Consider the following 15,354-nt stretch of genomic DNA (forward strand, 5'->3'; position numbering starts at 1 on the left):
GATGAAGGCGACGTCCGGTGGAGTCCAGGAGGTCCCATAGTAATGAATGAATGCAATAAATCTAATGTATGCTACTAAGTTTCTGAACGCCATCGAATCATGATGATATCTGAGCTGAATCTATGTGCATAATTCTGGTGTTATCAATCTAAACTGCTTTTTCAAACTTAGGGCCAATAGGCGTGATCGGTCTTATCTAAATGGGCAAGTTACCTTCAGTAACAGCTTATCTGGTATAGACAATATCTCGTTGCAGATTCCTTACTTTAGAATTTCCCCCAGGTGTCAGTCTGGATCCGGAGATTTTTCTCAAGCAGTACCCCGGTGCGCCGTTAGGTCGTGTTGATCGTCTGCATTCATTGTTTGCCGTGCCGGATATGACATCACGGGTCCTATATAGGTACCATCCCGGTGCATTGTCGTCACTTCCTTTTCTCGACTTTCCAAGCCAGAAGCGCAGAGCCATGAAGAACACGGACCACTGATCCGTCAAAATTAAGACCCTGATAGGAAGTCCCTATCCCTAGAAATCAGTTCGCAGAGTGGGGAGGATGGGTGGGTCTGTAAGGAATCTACAACTAAATATGATCTTTACCAGATAAGGTGTTACTGAAGGTAAGTAACTTATCCACCTGATAGAGACATGTAGTTGCAGATTCCTTACCTTAGACATGACACCCAAGCAATACCATCCCTGGAGGAGGGTCTGCAAACTAAGATCATACTAGAAAGTTTTGCAGGACAGAACAGGCACAGTACCCATCCCTACAGACCTGACTGTCCAGACAGAAGTGTTAGGTAAACGTGTGTAGAGATGACCACGTTGCCACCTGATAGATGTCAAGGACTGCAAACGCAATGGTCACTGCTGTAGCTCTGGTAGAATGAGCAAGCAAGCCTTCAGGGGGTTGCTTCTTGGCCAGTGCGCAGCAGATTTTAATGCAGAGTACGACTCATCGAGAGAGGGTCCGCATCTGCACTGGCTGACTTTTTTTTTGCACCCACATAGCCTACAAAGAGTTGATCGCCCACCCCAAACTCTTTTTACTAACGACAATGCTCTTTTTGGGTCTCGGTGGTGGACTCTCTTCTCTTTCTTAGAAGGATGTGGGGGAGCGTAACAATTAAGTAAGGGGATGGATTTGCCTACATGAAAGGGCGTAACCACTTTTGGCAAAAAGGAAGCCCTAGTGCTAAGCACTACTTTGTCCAGGATAGATGGAAAGGTAGGGTGTCTTAAATTACAGTGCCACAAGGAAGGCTGTTTTCAGGGTGAAAAGCCTGACAGGACAATTGTGGGGAGGCTCAAAAAGAGCGCACATCAGGAATGTCAAAATCAAATTCACATCCCACTGGGGCATAATGAATGGGGATGGAGGAAACATGTGATTAAGACCTTTGACAAACCTAGTAGCCATAGGGAGCTTAAACAAAAAGGTTGATCAGGCAACCTAAAAAACGAAGAAATAGCAGGTAAATAACTTTTGAGAGTGCCCATAGCAGAGCCCTGATGGGCCAGAGAAAGGATAAACAATAAGACCTCGGACAGAGGGGCAGAAAGAAGATCAACAGACTTGTCTGTGCACCATGCCACAAATGTATTCCAATGACAGGCGTATACCGTTTTGGTGAAGGAATGCCTGCCTGCCTGCCTGCCAAGATCAAATTACAGACTTCGGGCAGAAGGCCAAGAGCTGTCAACTGTTGCCGCTCAATCTCCATGCAAGAAGGCAGAAACTGGACAGGTTCAGGTGGAGTACCCTTCCCCTGCTGCTGCAACAGAAGATCCTCCCAAAGGGGCAGTCTGATCGGAGGATCGATGGCCATGCCCAGTAGCTCAGGATACCAGACTCTCCATGCCCAGTCCACAGTCACAAAGAGGACCTGGGACCGATCGTTCTTGATCTTCCTGAGAACTCTGGATAGAAGCGGTATGGGCGGGAAAGGCATACAGGAGACCTGAGTTCCACTCAAGATGAAAAGTGTCGCAGAGAGACTGCCTACTTGGAAACTTCAATGCGCAATACTGCTGACATTGCGTGTTCTCTGCAGAGGCAAACGTACCTAACCCTTACACCCTTCACCATACCTCCCCCGGATGGAGACACCGCTCATGATTGACTAAGCACTTCTGGCTGAGTTTGTCTGGTCTTGCGTTCTGGGAGCCTACCAGATCTTCAACCACCAGGAAAATACTCTGTTGTTACAGCCACGTCAAGAGGCGCAGAGCCTCCCGACAAAGAGTCCACGACCCCACCCCGCCCGAGAGGGAAAAGATGCTTTTAATGCTAGTCTGATCACACAGAGCTCCAACAGGTTGATGTGGAGCCTGACTCCACCGGAGACGAGATGTCTCTGATCTCCACATCTCCCAGATGGCCACCCCAGCCCAGGAGTGACGCATCTGTCACTACTGATAGATCTGGTTAGGGAATATGCCTCTGACCCAACCGCAGTTTGTTAACTACCACTGCAGATCTTGTGCCGGTTCCTCCAAGATCTGAACCATGACAGATAGATTCCTCTGATGCTGTGCCCACTGGAACTTCAGGTCCCACTGCAGAGCCTGCATATGCCATCTGGCATGAGTCAGCAGCAGGATGCAGAAGGAGATGAGGCCCAGCAACCCCAGAGTCTATCTCACCGAAATCCAGGATAGAGGCTGAAACATCAGTACCATTGCCTGAATATCCTGGACCCGTCACTCAGGACGATAAGCCCAAAACTGCACTGTGTCCAGAACAGCTCTGATGAAAGGGAGCATCTGGGAGGGAGTCCAGTGTGATTTTAGCACGTTTATAGTGAACCCCAGTGAATGCAGGAGATCCACCATAGTCTGGAGGTGGGAGACAACAGCCTGGTGTAAGCCCGCCTTCAACAGCCAGGGGAAGAGTGAAACCTCTGACCTGCGCAGATGAGATGCAACCACCATCATCACCTTGGTGAGCACCTGAGGGGCACTGGTAAGGCCAAAAAGGGGCATGGTGAACTGAAATTGCTTGTGGCCTACCGGGAACTGCAAGTAATGTCTGTGGGCAGGCAAGACGAGAATATGGAAATAAGCGTCCTGCAAGACCAATGCTACCATCCAGTGTCCTGGGTCCAGGGCCGACATAACCTGAGCCAGAGTGAGCAGTTTGAACTTCTCCATCCTGAGGAAGGGATTAAGGGACCATAGTCTAGGATATGGTGGAGGCCTTTTCCCTTTTTGGGTACCAAAAATTAGCAGGAATAGCAACCACAACTGACTTCTGGCACAGGGATCCTATTGATGGCTCCCTTGGCCAAGAGAGTCATAACTTCCTCTCAGGGAAGTACCAAGTGATCCGGTCAAGTACAGTACACATCAGATCGTGAACTTTGCTGCGCCTCTCCCATCAGCAACTGTTTGGTAAAGTACTGCCCGGGCCTCCTCCGGGACCCGTGCAAGCACTTGCGGACCTGCATCCCAGTGTGTTGGAGTAACGGCCCAAAAAGGTATGTGGTGTTCACACAATGCCAGGCTGGCAGAAGAAAATATTTTCTTCCCAACTGCATGCAGCCTCTTGGTTTCCCTATCCGGGCGTGCGGAAGGGAACACGCCATGGGAGGTGGAGGCTTGGATAACCTAGCTTTCAGGGGTAAGGTGTTGCATAAGGAAACTTGTCCCATGGAGCAGGGTGATGGCGGTGGGCAATTGTCCTGTTTACAGAACCCCCTGTGCTGGGTTTGGACCAGGTACCCAGTAGGTCATCTGTAAGGTCTTCACTGAAGGGGAGCAGGAGTTCGGAGGATGAGGCTCCAGGGTGAAGCAACTCTGCAAGGAGGTTAGTCCTGACTGCCACTGAAGGCAACTCAAGGTCAGCTGCTCTTCGCACCACCATATAATAAGAAGCTCCCTCCTCTGTAGCCACAGTAGAGGGAGAGAGAATGCCAGTATCTGGGGAGGTATCCAGTCCACTGGCTTCACCCAAGTCTATAGCCAGTTCATAGGGTCTTGGAGCTGGTATTTCAAAGGGTCCAGCAACCCCTTCCATTCATCACCATAACCAAGCCCATAAGAACGGGGCTCAGGATCCAACACAGGCGGCAAAGCACCTGTCGGCACCAGAGTCAACATCATATGATGCCCATCGGCTCTGTGTCGGAGTTGGTAATAAGGATGGAGACGGCATCGCCTGGGGGCGAGGGCACCGCTGGGAGCATCTGCGCTGGAGAAGGTTGAGGTGGTACGACCGACTCCATACCATACCCCCTTGGAGCCGAAGCTGCCGGAGTGAAACCCAAAGGGGCCCCCTTCCAACACTGTGGGGCCTGAAGATGCGCTGCCTAAAAATGAGACAAATGGGCTAAAAAAATAAAAAAAAACTGAGTTGGGAAGGGGTCACTCGGGCTCCTGGAAACTCAGGGAGGTGTGGAGTTTGCCCAGGCACAGGTTCTACAGAGGGAGGCCTAGAACGACAACACTCCTGCTCCCTCGTCTCATCGGCCGATGGACGAGGTGAAGTCGAAGAACAATTTGCTTTCTTCAACTTGTTCTTGTGCCACGACTTACCCGATTGTCCTGAGGACTTGAAGTGGGACAAAGACGATCGAGGATTCTGCGACTGCTCCCGGGACCTTTCTCTCGATCGGGACCTCAACTTACATGGAGTCGAGTGTCTGGTCGCCATCACCTTCAGGGACCGCTCCTTCAAAGGCTTCAGATGCATGGCCTCCTAACTGAGCACGACTTCGGGTCATGGTCACGCTTCAAACACCAAAGGCAAATGAAATGCAGATCCATCATGAACATCACCAGATGACAGGATCTGCAGTGCTTCAACCCGGTCTTCCTAGATTACATCCCTTAATGTCCCAGGAGTTATCAATATGAAAAAATATTAACAAAAAGTCCAAAAATGTCCAGTCAAAAAGTGACTGGGGGTAGCTCTCTTCAGATCTGTGCTGGCTGACACGGAAAGAAAAGAACTGATGTCAGCACACAGGTGTGGCGCCTATATGGGTATCACCCGTCATCAGCTAGGCTAGCTAGAATCCAGTGGCACAGTGAGCAAGGGACCCACGTCTGGGAATACCCTTCCCAATTAGGGCAACTTTAGCAACACAAAAGGATGATAGATGGGGTGTTGAAACTTTTCAAACACTCACCCCCAGTCACAGATCTGGATTTAATCCATTGTTCTTTTGCTCACCATGCCACCCCAGTTTGGACCCAGCCATGTCCAAATCAGTCTTGACCCTGTTCCTCATGGGAACAGTCCAACCCGAACTGCCATGCCATGTCCTCCCTGGATCAGAAACAAGCATCCTAAGACTGGTTTCAGGGTATCACCCTTCATCAGCTAGGCTAGCTTGAATCCAGTGGCACAGTGAGCAAGGGACCCAAGTCTGGGTATATTCTTCCCACTCAGGGCAACTTTATCAACACAAAAGGATGATGGATGGAGTGTTGAAACTTTTCAAACACTCACCCCCCGTCACAGATCTGGGTTTAACCCATTGTTCTTTTGCTCACCATGCTACCCCAGTTTGGACCCAGCCATATGCAAATCAGTCTTGACGCTGTTCCCCATGGGAACAGTTCAGCCCGAACTTCTGGGTCCAAACTGGATTGGCATGGTGAGCAAAAAAAACCTGATGGATTAAACCCAGATCTGTGACTGGGGGTGAATGTTTGATTTGGTCTAAATTCCGTCCATCAACTGTTGTTTTTGCAATTGTCGCCCCAAGTGGGAAGGGTATGGCCAGTCGTGGGTCCCTTGCTCACTATGCCACCAGATTCTGGGTGGCCTGGCTGAAGAGAGGTGATACCCTGAAACAGGTCCCAGGATGCTTGTTTCTGGTCCAGGGAGGACCTGGCCTAGCAGTTCGGGCTGGACTGTTCCCATATGGAACAGGGTCAAGACTGATTTGAATATGGCTGAGTCCAAACTGGAATGGTATGGTGAGCAAAAAAAACTGATGGATTAAAACCAGATCTGTGACTGGGGGTGAATGCTTGATTTGGTCTACATTCCATCCATCAACTGTTCTTTTTGCTATATAGCACTCACAGCATAATATCTGGTGCGGATGACACCAACAATGGACGTGGAGCCAATCGACACCATCTAATGGTGCATGGGGTACTGCTCAAGAAATATCTCTGGATCCTGAATTACGCCTGGGACAAATTCCAAGGTAAGGAATCTGCAACTTGATGTCTCTATCAGATATAATATGCAGTACCTGGGGAGAGAGGTAAGGGAGGCATTCACTGTGCTAAACTGGAACTTCAGGTCCCACTGCAGAGCAATGCATATGCCATCTGGCATGTATCACCAGCAGGATGCAGTAGGCTGTAAGGCCTAGCAGCCTCAGTCGGTCTCACCAAAATCCAGGATAGAGGCCGCATTCTGGCATAAGAAAACATTTTCTCACCTAAACTGTCCAGTCTCTTGGATTCCCTGTCTGGGGGTGTGGCAGGGAACGCACCATCTGAAGTAGTGGCTTGGACCACCAAGCTGTCTTGGGTAGGGTACTGGGTGAGGACGTTTGGGTCCCCTGGAGCATGGTGAGGATTGTGAGCAATCGTCTTATTCACTAGAGCCCCTATGCTGGGTTTAGACCAGGTTCCAGAAGGAAGTTATTGAGGGCTTCATTGAACAGGAGCAGGAGTTCAGAGGGGGAAGTCAAGATGTTAGTCTTGACTGCCACTGAGGGCAACTGAAGGCAAAGAAACTCAGCCGCTCTCCGCATCACCATAGCGTAGGTAGTTCCCTCCTCCATAGCCATGGTAGGGGGGAAAAAGCATGCCGGTATCTGGAGACGTGTCTAATCTGCTGGCATCACCCAGTTCCTCACATTCCTCACACCAGTCTGCATCTTGTTCAACAGGCTGGTATTCCTAGAGATCCAGTGACTCCTCCCATTCCTCCCCGAGGTCTAGCCCTTCAGAATAAGGCTCAGGCACCAACCTAGCACCCAGGGGTCCTGTCTGCGCCATAATCTGCTTCAGTCAACCCAGCTCCACGTCAGATTCTGTGATAACAATGGAGCTGGCGATGCTAGTGGGCGGCAGGAGCATCAGCGTTTGACTGACTTCGAGGAAGGTCGCAGTGGCATGACCGGCGCTGGCCCGGATCCATGATCCGATCATGGGGACCCATCGGAGCCGGGTTGGAGCCATCCTTGCGGAACCAGATAGGACCTTCTCTGACCCTGTGGGGCATGAAGGTGCTCTGGAGGAGTAGGGCTGCTCAAAAATGAGGTGCATGGCCTCATAAAATTCCTTTACTTGAGCAGGGGTCGCTCCCGGAAAATTGAGGCAGCGCATTCTTGGCCCCGGTGCAGGCTTCTAAGAACCATGCTTCAAACGCTGATGTTCCTTCCGTTGTGTTGGCCGATAAGAAGTTGAAGCAAGCTTTGACTTCTTGTGTTTTTTGTGCCTCTTACCCGAGTGTCCCAATGATCTTGAATGGGAGGAAGAGGACTTGGAACTTCTGGAAGGGTCCCGGGACCTTCCTCTCAACCAAGACTTCCAGGGGAGTCACAAGATGTCGAGTCACCTGCCACGCCGCTAGCAGCTTCAGGAACTGATCCCTTTAAGCCTTCAGCACCATGACCCGGCAGGTGAAGTGGCCGTCACATCAAATGTGGACCTCGCCGACACTGCCACGCAAAGCCGACCGACGTCACCTACCACTACGCAGGGGTACTGCTCACTAAAAATCTTCTGGATCCAGTCTGATGCCTGGGGAGAATTCAAAGGTAAGCAATCTGCGGCTAGAAGTCTCTATCAGATAAAATAGTATTCACAATCTTGCTCATTTCCTTCTGAATATTACTTTACGCTGTGCCATAGACTTCCAGACCATGCATTATCATTCAATGTTGTTTAACTACGTCATTCATCTACAGACCACGCTTATGCATGTCACTGACATACTACCCTCTCTTACTTCTTTTTGTTGGCTTGTCTGCTGCGTACCTTCAACATGTGCTTCTTTGTTTTATCTATAAATATGTTCGTGGAATGTACTAGCTTACCTTTGATCACAATTCACATTCCTGTTTGTAAACTTTATTTCCACAGCTAGAGATTAATCATCGTGCTCAATCTCATTTCTATTCTTCTACATTCAAAATCTGGCATGTTCTGCGTGCCTGTTGCTCAATTATTACTCTGAGCATCTTACTTTCTCACCTTAAAAATATGTGCATTCACCGGCATTTCCGTCTACACTTGCCATTATGAGATTGTTTTTTTTTTTTTTTTAATTAAGTACTATATCGTTTAAGTACTTGACGCACTCTATAGATTCATAAAAATTAAAATAAACGAAATGTTTAATACTCAAGAACTAAATATAAGGGCTTACTCGTATTACGGACGCATGACGTACAATAAAGCAACGGCCACCGCTTTGCAACTCATTCTATATTAGTCTGGGCGTACCTTGTGGTTCATTGACAAGCACGAGGCACTTCAACACAGCGGGGAGAAGCAGCTCTACATCCCCAACTTCAGTGGCCTGCGTGCGCTGCAGAAGATCACCAATGAAAGCCAGCACTGAAGCTAGGCGGGGCGGAGGCGCGTGGCCTTTGAACTGGAGGTAATAGTCACTGAAAAGATAAAAAAACACTATCTCAGTCATCTTTAAACACTTACGTAGGAAACAACATTGTAAACACTTTCAGCGTGATCGTTAATTGTTATTTTTAAAGCAGATTTAATTAAGTTCTTTGTTAAATGCCTTAAAAATAAAGTCTGGCGTGTAACTGTGAAATTACAGTTTTAAAAGAAACAGAAGGAACCTTCAAACATCAATCAACCCTCAACACTTGCAAGAGCTGCTAAATCTAGGCACCAAAAGCAATTGCTGTTTAACTGTAGAACTGCTGGGGATGCACTGTACCTTAAGACTTGCAAAGTGGACTTGCGCAGATGTGACGCTTGCAGACTGGAGGGGTCACATAAAGCCAGGAGCACTGGGTGATTTCCTACTCCTGACCCAGACGGCGACGCAGGTAGAAACCGGCCTAAGTACTGCTGAATTATGCTCCTCAGCTGCTGTTTTATGTAAGCACCTTGATTTGAGGACTGGCGCGAAATAATACAAAGGCCCTGGAAATGAAATTCAGGCAATGAGGTGTCTATAATAGAACATCGTTTGAAACATCCCTTCTTTATTTGTACATTTGGTTGTTCACGAATAGTAAACTGAGCTGACGGCAAAGTTGACAGAGAAGCTAAAACACAATACCAAGAAGGAACCATCTGAACAAAGCACGGAAATAAATGAAACCAACGATTTCAAAACTTTGAACGGGACCATTATTTCAAACCATTCGTGCATGCCCTGGACAATCATGCGAGCAATGTGCACTGCTTTTTTTTCTGACGCGGATTTTACAGAGAAAATTGAGAGGCTCACTAGCTACTTCATTTCGTGTTTTTTTTCGGGGGGGGGGGGGGGGGTAAACAGAAAGCAAAATCTACCTTACAAACTTAACATTTATTCGATATAATGTAAAACAATACATCACAACTGATATGCAAGGATTTAAAGAAGAACGTATAACTTAGTACAGTGTAAGTGGATAGCTGTCCAAGCCCATTAATAAAAAATACCTTTTGTCACACTCAACATTAAGAGGTCTTGTTCCTCTGCCATCATCGGAATTTCCCAGTCCATGTGCCTGAATCCCTGTTAATATGACTTTACTACGCCCACCACAAGCATGGCCTCCAAACAGTAATAAACAAGCACTGTTATGCCACTAGGCCTGGCTTTAAAAGAATGTTATAGGTTAATGTGAAGCATTACAAGTAAATAGCATGGATATTGATATACATTTGAGAAGAAGCAAATAACTGTAGAGGAATATTTGGTGCAGGTTAAAGGGTAGGGTGACAGTTGCACTGTGAACCCAGAGCTAGAAATCCATGTAGTTTTAATGACTGCTCTACTTCAATCTGTGCTGCTGCCAGAAAAAAACACCATGAACTATCTACTTATCTAAGACACTTTTACAGCATTACAATGTCCACGTCTATCCCTTGTAGCATGGTGGCAGAATTATGTGGTATGACTTACCATGTAATACTAACATATTACCCAGAAGTGGCCCTCGGTTTCACACCAGCAAACCTTAGCCAGGTCCTGGCAGAGAGGCAAAGAGCAGTCAGGCTACTCCGAGGAACATGTGTAAAGCATTTCACAAAACCAACATGGACAATAAGTAATTGACAAGACTCAAAAGAAATCCAACACCAATTTAAAACAAGCATTTGCAATTCAATGGGTCTTGCGTTTGCTCGAGTTTGAGCTATTACTGTTGTAAATTCCTAACTGGACTTTTCTTGCCACATAAATTGAAAATGAAAAGTAAAACAGTTGACATAAGCAAGCCAATTCAAAGTGCCACGGCCACCAAGAGGGTGAGCGCGAAGGAGAGACACAAAAGGAAAAAGAAGTTAGCTCGCAGACAAACGTATAGAGAATCGTGCAATTATCCATGTAACAGGGTCGATGGCCAAGGCAGTAACAAAACTGCCCCAAGGAGGGAAAAACAAAGCATTTACCCGGGATAACGAAGGGTTTTTGAAAAATCAATGAGTGATAATGATGGGCATGCGGCGGGTGCAGTTAAAAGCCCACAGATAAATTACAACACGTCAGAGCGCTTGCGTGCTCAACCTAAAAATTAAGCACATTTTTATCTTAATTCAGACACAAAAGCGAACTTTGTATCTGACATACAACTGGAGTTGTGGATTTTTAAAGTGTTTAAAAATAGATGCACTCTTAGTTGTCAAACAAATACCATTGAAGTCAATGTGGGAAAGCACAGTGTGCAATCAGTCACTTAAGAGGTGAGTTCTGTGGAACCCAACTGGAGTTAAGGGCTGAGGAGTCCCTAGACCACGTTTCTATAGACAGTACCGGTGCAGAGGTAGCCTCGCTGTCCTTAGAAAAGACCGCAAACCACATGTGCTGTCAATCAAAGGTGCAGCACTCTGCACCACTTGGAGATGGAGTTACACTCTACTCTCGGACAGTAGAGTCCTCTTGGGTCCCAGAATATGGATTCTACAGCTGGCACTCCACCACCACATCCGGAGGCTCCGTGTGCAGAGGTGACCTTGCAGCTGTCAATCACGGGAGAGTCAAGCTAAAGATGCTTTGCCGCATAGTTGAAGTCGGCTTCTTCAGGATGCAGGATCTCAGCAGTGGGGTCGTTACCAACATCGGTCACTATTGCTGCGATTTGCTCTGGAATTGGTGACGTCCGGTGATGGGTCGGTTACCCGGCTGTTGACCATCAAGCCTTAGCAGTGGCAAAAGCAATCCATGCGTACCTCCTTGGCTAGAGGTTGACAGGAGTGGTGTAGAGGCTCGAAACTTGCTGCAAGCCTCACCACAAATCCCGGGGTTCAGGTCACAAATTTTCTTTGGGCTCACTCAAGAAGGGCCCGACGGAATGCACCTCTTGTGACACAGCATGACGATTCTTCTGCAAGTGGCAGGTGACTGGTTCCACCAGTCAAGGGAGTCTGCTTCGGTTTCTGTCGTCCACTCAAGTCCCTCTTGCTGGGGCACTGAGCTTTTCCCACTTGCACACATCTAACACACAGTTCCAGTATATATTCTCCTCAGGGCACGTAAGTGTCCTCTCATTGCACTGCGGCAGAGTCCTGTTGTTGGTGACCGTAAAGGTGTAGCTAGCAAGGAGGTGTACGTCTCCTACATAACTAATCTTCTTGCTTGTCACCCTGGACAGGGCAGGAAGGGTTTCGTGCTCGAGTGGGGGACAAAAGTTTACATATGAAGGGCAGTTAAAGCATTTGAGGCTCACCGCCTTGATTACTATAAGCACTAGCCATCCTGGCAGGGCGGAGGGGTGACCCCGTTCCTGCCAAGGTGCTTTGTCTCTGTCCTGGGGGAAGTATTAACAGAACCAGCAGGAGAGCAGCCTCTTGCCTTGGCGGCTAATAGCTCAGGGAGCCCACCAAGGCCAGAGAAAGCTGGCAACTTGGTGGGCATCCCCTAAGGACACCACAAGGGTACATGCTAGCTATTCCTGGGAATAAGAACCGTGCTCAGGATTAAAAAGCACGGCGTTTAACACCAAACATAGGTGAAATCGGTCAGACCATCATGGGGCTGGACATCTGGGGTTTGCCCGGGTGGCAGCCCATGTTATCCTATGGACCGCGGGTCACATGCTGTAGCATTAAGTTATAAATGTTATCACAGGGTCATATATGCTCTTGCATATATGCCCTCACTCATAACACAGTGCATCCTGCCTCCTAGGCTATAGGAAGCCTGTCTTAGTGGTGACTGACCTGTACAATGGGCAATGAAGGGACTCTGCCTGCACTTGGTGTGGGCAGAGACACACTCAAACAGACAAGCTGCTCGTGCAGGATGACATGGCAGCTCCGCAGCCTTTGCTTTTACTCGGCCAAGCAGGGTGGCACAATCAGTGTTGCAGTCCTGGTGATCCATTTACCATCCCTGCTCTGGGTACCACTGCTACCATTTACTAGGGCCTTACAGGGATGGCAAAGTCCTTGCCAGTTAGGTTTACAAAATCACAGTACAATTAAAGGGAAAGAGCACTGGCACAGAGGTCTAATTAGGAGGCCTCAGTGCACTTTCAGATCAAAAACGACAGCATCAAGCAGCAAAAAGTGGGGGGTGACCATCCAAAAAGGGGTCTTAACAACATCCCTGGAAAGTGATCATAGTTGTGTGGAAAGTAAGCACTTATTTTAGAAGCACACAACTTCTGTCCAATCAACACATGTACTCCTGGTTCATAACATGTGGGTGGAGCCAAAGTCCTTCTCTTGTGATATTCACGTAATTGTCTGGCGACAGCTGCAATATCGAGCCAAACCACATGAAGACCAATCAAAGTACAAAGGATACAGAGAAGTAACTCAAATGGACTGAACTGACCTTTCTCGTTTTGTTGTGGTACTGGATGATAATTTAGGAATTTGAGTTCAACTTATTCAGAAGCGGTATAAAAAAGGTAACACCAGAAATGCCTTGGACAACGTCGGACATAGGTTGCCATGAGCAAAAGATCTCATAAGGTGTGAGAAATTACTTTATATTAGAAAATAATACTTAATATAGGTTTGGATCATTTAGCATAATCAGGCCACACTAGGCCACATTATGAAAAGTGTATTTTTAAATGTTGTGCACAAGCATAATTTTTCACTGCCTTTAAGAAAATCACAGAAATTTAGCTGCAGCCAGTCTGTATCTGAACATGTAAAAACATTTTTTTCTCTAGTTTCCTCGGCCGGAGGGATGTATTTTGAAACATTTCAAGGTTATGTGCTGAATCTCTGCTGCTATGTTTGTCACTATGGCGTGCAGCAAAGTCCACTGTATCAAGCTTCACCTCTTGTTTTTTTTTTCCCCCACATGTGAAATTAGATTGTGTGGGGTAGAAGCCAATGCAACTCATATGTACTTAGGTGTTATTTATGACGGATTGGAAGCTAACAGTTTAATTGGTTTGCTGTGCAAGTAACATTTTAGCGTGCTCTTTTTGGGTAATGTCATGCTATGAAACTGTGCTTTCTTTGTCTGGAACACTGTAAAAGATGTGCTATTTGGAGAGGACTTAATGTTTGCTCATTAGCTCACTAGTTAGATGCGAGTGGTCTTTTTGCATTAGGGCTTGCTATTATTAATTTGACCATTCACATTTGTACTTTGGTTACTTAATTTCTAAAAGGCACATTGCAGTATTGCATTTATTAACAAATTGGCTTCTGATTCTATTTAACATTTTACTGTCTGTAATGTTTAATTTGATGCCAGAATAAAATCTAAAAACGGAGAACTGGAAGATGCCTATATGTTCACAGCTTTCTTTATTGGTCTTAGCCTATTATTTGAACACAGGATTCTTCCTTTCCTGCAAATTGATCCTCCCTAATGTTAATTGACTTGGAGAATCAACAGAGGTAAGGGAAAACGTTTAATACTGAAACAAGCAACATATCATGGATTACAGTTAAAGTAGTTCACATTGCATAAAAATGGTTCTGAATCACAAAGTTGATAAAATAAAAGAAGTCTACCTTTTTCTGAGTTGTCGTATTTCTCTTTGGTATTTACAAAAATAAAATGCACCCGGAAATCTACAAATGTTGTAGCTTTACACATGTGATCTGTTGCCCTAGCCCTGGCAGACCATCCAAGGCAGACAGCTATGTTTAAGGTTTGTGTGGAAACGCCAGTTCCCTCGTTTACTACAAGCAACATAGTAAAATCCCTTCCTCCATTAACACTACCGCCCACCCCCAGCAAGCATGGGATGTTTGAGGGATTGTTTTTAAAACAAAATACTCGTGCACATTTTGTGTGGGGTACCACCTGCAAACGCATCATTGATACCACCGAAAAATGTTGGCATGATCACTTTCTGGATCAACCCCCTTCCTCTGTTCCACTTGCGGTGCAAAATCCACCTATATGTTATCTACTGAGCTAGAGCAGATGGATCGCAACATGGTAATACTTAGATCATGAATTAGGATTTTGCACTTTAATTAAAAAAAATTAAAAAAAACGGAAGTGTTTAGGCTGGTACCCAACTGAAACTTCTGTGACTCTCTTTCACTGAGGTGTACCAAAAGCCAAACCAGAAACCCAAGTGACCAAGGAGCAGACAAATGGATTTTTCCAAAACATGTCTCCATACCACATTCTCACCAATATATATGATAATTCAGATAGAGGACAACCATTAGTTTTTTCACAACTGAAATGGTACTGAAGAGGAAAAAATGGCCTTGAAACTGGATAGTTAATGGCTTTTGGCCTGCCAACACCTGTCGTAAAACCTGAGGGGGTTACTGGGTGTTTGACTTTGCCAAGCTTTACTGTCATCCATAGATCTCTCTGAAAGTAATAAGGTTAAGTACATTAAACATTGTTATTATCTGGGCCTTTAAAATCGATAGGTACAAATAATGGCAACCGATGTCACTGTAGTCAGCTTTAACAAAAACACTGCAACTCTCTTAAGACTTGTGGACAGGAGAAGGTAGGAATTCTCAATCAGTTTATAAAACTATGAAGTTGATTGAGGCATCATTGAAGGCAAGGGTCTGATTAATCCTACTTCAAATCGACATGTAATTTGTCCACCCTCAAATTTTTGAGACAAATAGTCCTACTGCTAATCACCTTTCAATAATAGTGTGAGGAGGATCCTTATTAAAAATGACTGAACGTCACAATCCCTTGCACATATAATTCCCAGTACTGCCACTGAAACATCTCATGCAGTATTAATTTAGCACCCAAATTCTAATGTCACCAACTTCTTGTCCCACAAAGTTTGATGCTT

At 46.3% G+C, this 15,354-nt stretch overlaps 1 protein-coding gene across 1 annotated transcript in view; it reads right to left on the bottom strand.

Moving 5' to 3' along the window:
• Nucleotides 1–15,354, bottom strand: part of MMS22L (MMS22 like, DNA repair protein) — a 426,716-nt gene that overhangs the window by 66,541 nt on the left and 344,821 nt on the right. The window contains exons 20-21 of the mRNA XM_069235533.1: nucleotides 8,880–9,088; nucleotides 8,420–8,586 (exon numbers count right to left, since the gene is read on the bottom strand). Of these exons, the coding sequence (XP_069091634.1) occupies nucleotides 8,420–8,586; nucleotides 8,880–9,088 (376 nt within the window). The remainder of the gene's footprint in view (nucleotides 1–8,419; nucleotides 8,587–8,879; nucleotides 9,089–15,354) is intronic.

Source organism: Pleurodeles waltl, chromosome 5 (assembly GCF_031143425.1).
Source record: "Pleurodeles waltl isolate 20211129_DDA chromosome 5, aPleWal1.hap1.20221129, whole genome shotgun sequence".
NCBI lineage: Eukaryota > Metazoa > Chordata > Amphibia > Caudata > Salamandridae > Pleurodeles > Pleurodeles waltl.